General features: G+C 46.3%; 1 protein-coding gene across 7 annotated transcripts in view; it reads right to left on the bottom strand.

The window, feature by feature from the left end:
• Positions 1–2253: 2253 nt before the first annotated feature.
• Positions 2254–10588, bottom strand: part of Grb10 (growth factor receptor bound protein 10) — a 112768-nt gene continuing 104433 nt past the window's right edge. For all 7 annotated transcript variants that reach the window (XM_026784966.1, XM_026784965.1, XM_013350755.2 and 4 more), the window contains 6 exons: positions 9938–10015; positions 9234–9350; positions 8456–8522; positions 8192–8279; positions 5750–5843; positions 2254–5482 (listed from right to left, as the gene is read on the bottom strand). In XM_026784966.1, the coding sequence (XP_026640767.1) occupies positions 5336–5482; positions 5750–5843; positions 8192–8279; positions 8456–8522; positions 9234–9350; positions 9938–10015 (591 nt within the window). In that variant the 3' untranslated portion in view covers positions 2254–5335. The remainder of the gene's footprint in view (positions 5483–5749; positions 5844–8191; positions 8280–8455; positions 8523–9233; positions 9351–9937; positions 10016–10588) is intronic.

Consider the following 10588-nt stretch of genomic DNA (forward strand, 5'->3'; position numbering starts at 1 on the left):
TTCTCTGTGTAGCCCTGGCTGCTCTGGAACTCACTCTGCAGACCAGGCAGGCCCGAAACTGACAGAGATTCACCTGCCTCTGTCTCCAAGTGGTGGGATCAAAGGCACGTGCCACCATTGCCAGCTCCTTCTTAGTATTTTAATGGTCATTGAAAACATATATTTTTGAAACAATCTCATATAATCCAAGTTGGCTTCTGGATTGTAAGTCACTATGTTGCTAAGGCTAGCTTTGAGACTTCTGATCCTCCTGCTTCCGCCTCCCAAGTGTTGGTATTATAAGTCTGTGCACCTGTGTCTGGCACAGAAGATGCATCTAAAGTACTTATGATATAGTGAAATCAAGATTCAGGTTGTGCTCTGGGCATTTTTTTCCCCTGTGTATTCTGTTTGGCTTCTGTCATCCGATCTGGAGTGACCAAAGTACATTTGAAACTCTGGTCTGGTAGCCCTCACCCACCCTCATTATCATAGACTCGTGAGGGGCCACAGGGCTGTGTCATGTTATGTTATGATGAGGAGGGGTGTTGTCTGTTTCTGTGAGGGGCTCTTGTAGCAACCACAGATGCGCTTTGTGTGAGCATGTGTCTGGGATGCACCTCAAGGTCTAAAGTAGACGTTGGTTATTCTTCCTTGATCACTCTCTAATTCACTGGAACAGTGTCTCTCATAGGACCCAGGGCCCACCAATTCTGGCTAGGCTGGCTAGCCAGCTTGTTCCAGTGATTCTCTAATTGCCCTAGGAATGCTGGGATTACGGAGCTGCCACACTTGCCGGGCTTTTATGTGGGTTCGAGAGATCCAAACTCTGGTCCTCCAAGTGCTTTACCCACGAGTCATCCCCATAGCCCCAAGGACTCATGTCACTGCAGGTGACAACATCCACTTTCTCTAAGTGGGCTGTAGGTAGAGACTGCTCATTTGTTTCCCAACCTATTAGCTCAGGCTTCTTATTCACTAGCTCTTACATCTTAAATTAACACATTTCTATTAATCTGTGTATCAGCACGAGGCTGTGGCCTACTGGTAAGGATCTGGTGTCTGTCTCCTCCTATGGAGGGATCATTAGCTGCTGAAGGAGATAGAAGCCAGATCCTTATCACTAGGCCATAGTCTCGTGCCGATACAGATTAATAGAAATGGGTTAAGATGTAAGAGTTAGTGAATAAGAAGCCTGAGTTAATAGGCCAAGCAGTGTTGTAATTAATATAGTTTCTGTGTGATTATTCGGGACTGGGCTGCTATGAAACGAGCGAGCAGTCTCTGCCTACAGTGAGTGACTGGGGTAGGTTGTGGAGGAAGCATGAAGTCAGCAAGTGACGCTCCAGAGCACACGGGTGGGGACCTTCAGTCATGTGAGGGCTTAGGACAGCAGTGGCAGAGTGCATCATTTTTTTTAATGTGTCAGTTTCTCTCAGAAATATTGTTTTGTGCCTGAATGTTTGCCCATATGTATGCCTGTATATTGTGAGTATGCCTGGTGCCTGAGGCAGCCAGAAAAAGCGCCATCGGAGTCCCTGAACTGTAGTTAACTGGCAGTTGTGAGCTGCCACGTGAATGCTGGGATATAACTGGAAGAGCAGCTGCACTCTTAATTGCTGAGCAATCTTTATAGCCCCCTCAATTTCTTACTTGACAACCTGGGTCCTTGATGGTTTAATGCCTTGTCAGATGTGTGTTGTGTTTTGATTTGGAGGTGACTGTTAAGCTTTTGTGGATATGTGACTCTCTGAAACCTTCCAAAGTCCACCACGCCTTGTGTATGATCACAGTCCTAGGTGTATAGATGGACAGGAACTTCCGTGCTCCTTTGCACCTGGAGACCAGAGGTTAACCTTGGGTGCCATTCACTTTATTTTGTGAGACCAATTCCTTGATTTGATCCAGAACTCACCAATTAGGCTACGCTGACTGACCAGCAAGTCCAGCAAGCCCAGGAGCCCTGACTTTCCCTCCAGCACTGGGATTAATACAAGTGTGTGCCACTACTGACTTTCCTGTGGGTTCTGAGGACTGAAACCATCATGTGTGGCAAGCACTTTCCCCACCAAGCCATCTCTCCAGCCCAGGCCTGTCTTTTTTTTTTTTTTTTTTTTCTTTTTGTCTTGTGGGGAGGAGGGACAGGGAGAGGTCTGTGATCTGAAACCTGGTTCTCTTACATTCACAGCGAGCACTCTGAGCCACTGAGCTACCCACCCCAAACCTAGTCTTCAGATATGGGCGCAAATAAAAAGACAACAGAAAATGAAGAACACTGTATTAATGTTTATTTCTAATAACAAGAAACAGAACATCAGTCCCTTATTTGTACAAAAATACCTGAAAGTTTACAATTAGGTTCACGAGCCAAAGAGCTATATAGCACAAAGTGAGGCAAAGCACGCGGGGTAAAGGTTTTGTCTGTTAATTAACACCCTCTGCATTCCCTGAAAACGTTTACATGTCAGGTCACTTTCTGGTCACTGCTGTTTGCACTATGACATCACAAATCTACGGTGAGCTACTGATGCTCACGGAGGCGCAGTGATCCGACAGACTGTCAGGTATTTAAGTGCAGAAAGGAGAAGACAAAACATCTAAGCTGAGGCACATATTTCTTCAAAGTTTAAGCAAACAAAAGAAAAAAAAAAGAAGAAAAAACACGTTCAGAAACTCTAACACCTAATAATATAACAGAGCCTACCTATTGAAACTCTAAAAACCCAAAGCATTTGGCATTTTCCTTCTCAACTTAGTCCAGGTGGCTACACGGAGTTCTCATTTAGAAAAGAAAAATCACAGGCAGAGATTACAAAGTCAAACAGGCTCCAAAACAACCCTGAGCTGTCCCCTTTACATTCATGTCAATTAAATACAAAAATAAAAGTCAAATGTCCTTCAGTCTCTGGCTAGGGGGGCTGGGTACCCACTACCCCAGGGACTAGCTGTTTCAGGTGGAATTCCCAGCTGCCTGTGCAAAGGCTGGCGAGCTCGGGGCCACTGAAGTCTGCTACACTCAAGGCGGGTTGCAGCCTTCGACAATTCACTTCGGCTAGGGAAGTACAAAATACTACGTCAAACCAGCTACATACAAAATTGTGAACCAGAGTCAAGCCTATACTTTCCTTTTAAATAAAATGCATACTTATAAATATGAGATACACGTCCTAGCTGACTACTGTAGAGGCAAAAGAGAAAAAGATTATGCACTGTGGGGACTGGTCTGTGTAAACTGGAGAAAGAAACCCTAGAGTTGTTTGCTGTCTGTTTTGTAAAGTTCTGACCTTAAGTCAGCAAAAAAGAAATGAGCACGGTAAAACTGAAATGTCCGTTTATCTGTCCCAAAGGGGAAGATCAGTGGAAACCTGCTGCCAGGCATGAACTTGAGAATTATCTCATTGTCAACTGAATGATTAACTAGCTGCGAAAGAAAGAGAAATGCAATTGAGCATTTATGCTTACGAAAATGTCTTACTAAAAAAAAAGATAAAAGATAGATAAAAAGTTAAAAAGTAAAAAGAAAAAAAATTCTTCATTTGTTGTAATAAACATCACGTGGAAACACGGGTTGCGTGGTCTGTGAACTACAGTGTTTCTATAACTGTGGACCAGCTTGCAGCTGACTCGTTTTTACAAAGCACTGACACGTCTATCTTCCACCATGCCGTCAACCGCAGGGCAATCAGGGGTGCTCCCTGGGGAGCACTCCAGTGAGTCGGGACTGGCAATCTAGCGGCTAGCTCAGGTTCAAAGGGCCATTCAGGGGTGGTGTCAGGCAAGGAAACCTGTTCACCACGGTTGTCTGTGTGTTTCTCACGGGAGTCCTGTCTGCTACCCTCATGGCCTGATAAATCATTAAGGGGACAACAGAGGGTCCTCCAAAGGGTTCAGGGGACCCATTGACAACTCCAGCCACCTTCTGACTCCTCTCTTGGAGGAGGAAGCAAACATCATGCTGCTAAAAACTGTTCAATGTTCACAACCACTGTGAGGTACTTCTCGCCCTAAGCCAGTGGAGGCAGAACCTCTGCATAGCCTGCTCCTGCTGGCTTAGGGGGTTTTCAGTAGGGCGCAGGGGTCATCAAGCAAAGACTCAAAGCCAGCCTATGCCAGTGCCCTCTGCAGTGTTTCCTTATCTTTATCCATAGACGCTCAGATTGACAGAGCACAAGGCCAACAAGTTGACACTTTCTCTTTAAACCCTTTAACCCCACGATCCCACCCCACCCCGGTGGGAGAACTGAACTGACTGAGGCTACTGCAGAGGGTAAAGGCAGCAATTATTCTACAACAGTGGGTGGCTGTGAAAACGTGAGGCACAGGGCACCCCAGATGGACTATGTGGCATCCACAATGAATACCAATGTGTTCCAAGAAGGCGTGCTGACATCAGTTTAAAGCTGAGGTCATGCAGCTGTGCTGTGCTGGGGGAACAGCGAGTTTTCCAAAGTAACGAGGTCTCCTGCACTGTGGAGAAGGAGATACACGAATAAGAAATGACCAAACACCAGCACAACAACAATGGTGACCAGACTGTGGGAGCTTGACGGAGTCCACAAAACACCAGCACAACAACAATGGTGACCAGACTGTGGGAGCTTGACGGAGTCCACAAAACACCAGCACAACAACAATGGTGACCAGACTGTGGGAGCTTGACGGAGTCCACAAAACATGCTTGGTGTCACCCACGGTCAACACCTTTGATTTGATTATTTTATTTTTTTTAAAAAAAAAGCTTTTCAAGTATGATGGGGAGGACTGGGGTGTCTATAATGTAGGAGCCAAATCCACACTGTGGCAACCTGTGGTAAGCAGGATGCCCTCAACAAAACTTTGGGGACCCCCCCTTTTTTTTTCCAAGCTGAAATCTGCCAATTCAAAATTCTTTGTCTCATCTGGGTTGCAAAGCCACATCCCCTCCTACCATAGGCTGAGCACAACATTGACAACGAAGAAGGAGTGCAAAAAAGTGATACAAAAAAGTAAACATCGCGGTTTTAATTGTCAAGATTATTCCAGGGCAAGAGTTCATTTCCAATTACTTCTCTGCGGTTTTCACCCTACGTGGCCTAATCAAAAATCGCCATTCCAGTTTCTCCCCACACTTGCACTGGATCTCAACCCTCCCCCAATTTAAATGGCTGACGCAGAGGGAGGTGGTCCTGCTTGATCCGCAGCGGCAAATCTTTGTGAAGTCCAAATAACTAATTGATGTTGGTCGGTTGGCACCGATCGAAAAGCCATGTTGTTCTGAGTCCTTAGGTGGGAGCAGGTGTGTGTTCTCCCCCTCATGCAGGCGTCTCCTCTCCGTTCCAGTGTTGCTGCCTCCAGCCTCTGAGAGAGGGCAAGGAGGTCATAAGGCCACGCGAATGCAGTGGTGCTTCAGCTTGCAGGGCAGAACACCTTTGTTGAGCTGGTAGAAGTCGACCAGCTGGATCAGGTCGGAGAACTTGGTGTTCCCATCATCCAGAGTGAAGAATGTCTGCCCATCATCCTCGCACTGCAGAGACACAAGAAATACTTGCCACGTTAGAGGAAGAGGTGACCTTGGGGGACAACCCATGGCCTGTGGTCAGGAGCCAATTTGCCTGCTCATGGTTTTGTTCCTGAGAGCCACACACACAAATGTGGCAAGGTAGGTCAGAAAACACGGTGGGCAGGGCCGTCTGCTACACTACCTATAGTTTGTTATATTCAAGTTCAGACTGCAACTTCCATTAGGAATGGAAGCAAAAAGAAGGACTGGTTTGAAGGGATCAGTACTTACGGGCAAGATCTGGAAGTTCTTAATCTTCTGGTGGTGGCACAGAGTCAGTACAAACGCCTTTGGATTACTCTGGCTGTCACGGAGCAGGAACAGCCTGTGGAGTGGGAAACCAGCAATTGATTATTGATTTTTCTAAACCCAAGTGTATTTCCCATGTATGAGTATGCATGTATACACAGGCACATCAGCTAGACCTGCTGATAAAAATGGGCTTACAGCCATGACACTTTGGTGTTTGGGCACCTGAGTGGTTTTCAGTGGCAACAGCATCCAGAAGGAAGTTGACAATGTCATTTGACATTGAAAGGAAGCTACAAAGACGAAGGTGAAATGTCCTATGTTAGAGGGTTAGAAAGTGCTCGCAGTCCAACAGGAACATGCCAAAATTACCCAAAGAAAAGTTTTTCCTTAGAGAAGTGACCTAGTGAGTGGTGGAAGACTCACCACACCCTTCTCTCCTGGCAAGGAAGAAGAGCTTCTGTGGGAGCTAAGGGGATGTGACCTTGAAAAGAAGCAGTATTTCCCGCTTCCTTACACTTCACAAGAGGTGAAATATCAGCTGAGGGGACAGGAACCAGACTGGGACCATCTTCATCAAGTATCAGACCATCACTATGGGGACAGAGCTAACGGACTTCAGATATCTCTCATAATTTCCTGTGTACTCCTGCCCTAGATATGCGAGCCAGTTCTAGCCAAGAGATGCTGGCTTTGGAATAAGTCCAGACACCACTGGTCAGGTCTGGCTTCTGCTCACAACAGGAGCTGACTATAATGCCTACAAGGAAGGCAGATCCAGCACCTAAGGATGTGGATTTTTCCCCTTTGTTGTAAAGCACACAAGGAGGGGCACGCTAAAAATTTAAATCTGTGACAACTGTATCAGCGTTTGCTTCCGGGTTCTCATGATACCACTGTGGTTAGGTAAAACCACACAGAGCTTCCATTCAGGAATTACTAGGAATAAAAGGACATAAAGCTATAATTTACTTTTAAATGTTAAAAAAAGGGGGAAACAGTGACAGACTAAAAGTGCTGTCCTATTATCACTAGAATCGTGGGTAGAGTTACACAGCAGAATTGAGTAATTCTTCTTGTAACTTTTCTACAACTTCCAAACAATCACAAAATAAAATGTAACAGAACAGCACAAAGAGTCCTAACAATGGTGCTCTCCAACCTTGGAGTGCAAGAGGCAGTCCACACACTAGGAAGGAAGAAAAGCAAGTTTCCAAGTTCTGCTTGGCATTATGAAGAGGAAATGTCATGAGATATTAGACCAAACTACTGCCATTAGTGGTGTCACCAGCTTGTTGAGTGTAATGTTAGACTAGAAAGTATTTAAATAGGACCGGGGAATCCACACTTGAAACACATTTGTTAACTTCTCAGTGCCTTTAGAATGCAAATATCCAGAATTTGTACATTCTGGGAAACACAACCAGCACGTTACTCCATGGCTTGGTGTGGCCAGACTTACCAATATATTTTTATCTTTATCTATGGTGGTCACATGGAATCAGTGCAAGCAGAAGGGGACCTATTTGGGGGCAGGAGAGGGACCACTGGGAGACAAGGGACAAAGAAAGGCAAGAAGGGCAAATATGGAAAATGTACAATGGCAGACATGAAATAAAACTCCATAACAAAGCCCTTTGTTTTGCAAACCACATTTGTCTGGCATAGGGTGGTGGTGGCATCGCTATGGGTGCCATTGTTGTGGAACATGTTCACTGTAGGCAGGATGACATGCTCACTCACAGAAAACTGGGAGCGTGGAGTGTTCCTGTCTAAGTCATTTATCTACCTACCATTTCTATCTGTAGATAGGGAGCAAGGGCAGGATGAAGGCAAAGGTGAACACTTGCCCTGGGCTGTGAGGGGCCACTGGGATGATAGCAGCGGTGATAGAGTTTGCACCCTGTGGTCCAAAGTCTCTTGCTGGCCCTGGTTACCCTGTGACAGCTATGATATGAGTGCTTGTAGGTCACCTGTTACAACCATGCTTCCAGTCACTCTGGTCAATGTCTGCCACCATCTGCTATACACACACGAGTGAAGCCAACCTCTGTTGCCCTGCCCAGCTTTGTAGAGACAACCTACTTGAGCAGTCACAACTGCAGAAGCAAGCCTCTTGAGGTCTAAGTCATAACAACCTTAGTAAAAGCCAATTTTATAAAGTGTATAAATAAAAAGGTGTTGGTGATTTCTTTTTTTTTTCTTTTTACTATTTGTTTACTGCCTTAGAAAGAAAAAAAAAATAACTAGCCTTGTCCTTTTCTATTTGAGGGGTAAAGGGCACATCTGGATACATCCAGGACAGGAGAGTTCAGAGTCATCTCTGCCCTTAACTTGGCAAGGCCAGCATACTCTGAGTTGGCTTCTGCAGGGAACTGTGAGCATTCAATAAGTCGTAGCTTCGATCAGCAGGAGTTTCCTTACCCGTCCACTAGACCTTGTTGCTTGATGATCCTGTGGGACTCCTCACGGGAGATACGTCCATGAAACCAATGCTGAGTTCTGTGAATCACTGTGGGGAAGATGGAGGCAGACAGAGGGTAAGACCTGGCTCCCCTGCAGACAGACCCCAAGAGCCAGACAACTCCAGTCAACCCAGCTCTAGCAGCACCGTGCAGAGCTCAGAGAGGTTGAGAGAGCAGGGCTCTTTGCCTTTCCGTCCAATACAAAGTGATTAGCAGTGCTTACCCGAATTCAGGGTAGAAGGATGAAGGGGGCTTTGGCTGCTTAGAATATTCATCCTTGTGCTTCGCTTCTGCAAAAGAGATGCCTACTTTAGCAAAGATAAGAGACTGATGTACCAAGTCATCCACTGCCCAGGACAGGATGATTGAGCAGTGTCCCCAAACACTCAGACTCTGATGGTACCACCTGACTATGGAGAATGAAGAGTTTCTTGGCCAAAATGGTAAAGCAAATGCCTTTTGGTTATGTCTAGCCAACCGTGCAGTGAGGCATCAACGTGTTTCTTACTCTGACTACCTATGATGTAAACCCTGGAAAGTCAGCAGAGCAGCACAGGCTACTGCGTTAAACCCTGGCAGTTGTCAGAGCACTGTTCTCCAGGGTTCCTGTGCTGAAGACTTTTGCCCTTTTCCTACACTATGGCTGCAGTACTGGGAATGTCTCCGAAGCAGAGCCCTGGGCAGGTGTTCTGCACATGGTCTTTAAATTTCAGGGAAACCTGAGCTGGGAGATAATCTTCCCATCTGCAGATTCAGCACCAGAGCTTAGTGCGAGAACTGTTCCCTGCGGAGGCCTCCACAAACAGCCACTAGTAATTCATCAGCAGGAGCTGCTCAGAACAGAGTAGTGTGGAAGGCCAACAGCAAGGAGGGCTCCCGGGGCAGCCACTTCCTGCACTTACTCCCATAACTCCCTCTCACCAGGACCAGAAGAGCCCTTCTGGCAAAACCTGGGTGTTTGTGTGTAACCAGTTTCACCCAGACTGGGGCTAGTGCCTTACCCGCCAGGCATGGCCCTCTTCCAGGGCAGCGCTCTGAGCTTCAGCTGGATTATCGATCACTCTTCCGGTCTGTCCAGAAAAATCCATTGCCACCAGAGAATTCTCAGAAACGCTGCGCTGTAAGACAAAGGCCACAGATACTAAGATACAAAGAAATCAGTCAGGGCAGCATGCTGGAGACCACCCCATGAAACAATCATAAAGACACTGGGAAGGGAGCTATAGAGTTCCCTGTTTCAGGCAGAAAACTCAGTGATTTAAGTGGGACCAGGCTAAAAATGGCAAAAATGGCTTTGGGCTTGGTTTAAAAAGATGGGAAGGAAGGGAGATTGGTTGATCTGTCCCCAACTCCTTACTGTAGATCATGCTTGGAGCAGTAGTTAGTTCAGGGAAGCAAACATTAGACTCTTCTATGACATGGCTTGCTCTCACTCGCTCCTGGGAATAGTACCAGAGGACCTTTAAGATCACGTTGGTAATATAGTGCATGTCTGTACTTTTAGAGAGCAGGAGTGGTTATACTCTTAATATCCTCAAAAGAGAATGACTTCAGCATCCATGCATCCCATGACTTAAAGGAACAAAAGCCAATAGGTAAGACGGCTCCCTGAGAGCTGGAAGTGGCTGTTGATGTTTTAGCAACAGGTTAGGTGTGCTACAAAGAGGTTCCCATAGCTCTTGACTGTCGAAAGTCCTCTACTTACCACAGGGGTGTTGAAAGGAGAGAGCAAAGCCTTCCTCTGCTGAGGGATGCGATAGTTTTGGTACAGGAGCATTCCATACTGAAGAGGAAAGACTAGTGTCAGTACCAGCACCCGAGAGCTCCCACAGCCCCAGCCCACAGCAAACCCCACAGCTAGGAGGGCAGTGTTGATACACAAGAGCCGACTACTCTCTGCCAAAGGCCCCCCCATGAGCCTAACACGCTGAAGATGGCGTGCTTCTCTTCTGTTCTGCCTCAGAACTTGTGTCCTGGAAGAGAGGGGTCGCTGACTGGTCTGGGACTGTTGGAGTGGGAAACAAACAGGGCAGCAACACATATGATGGTACCAAGGTCAAGAATCATTACCTTTCCTGATTTCTGCATGAGTCAAGTACTATACTAAGTGATCTACTTCATCGACTACTCCCCATTTTTATGATTAGCCTTACTTTACTGATAATGGAACTGAAACACAAAGAAATGAAGCAAGTGATCCAAGGCCACAAGAAAGCAAGAATGCACGACTTAAGTGCACATAGTCAGTTCTGATGCCAGTCTCCAGAAGAGAGGTCTCACATGCTTTGGACAGCCCAAACAACACTCCCAAACTATTGATTCAAAACACCAAACTGGAAAGGAGAGAGAGGGGGGG

Source organism: Microtus ochrogaster, linkage group LG1 (genome assembly GCF_000317375.1).
Source record: "Microtus ochrogaster isolate Prairie Vole_2 linkage group LG1, MicOch1.0, whole genome shotgun sequence".
NCBI lineage: Eukaryota > Metazoa > Chordata > Mammalia > Rodentia > Cricetidae > Microtus > Microtus ochrogaster.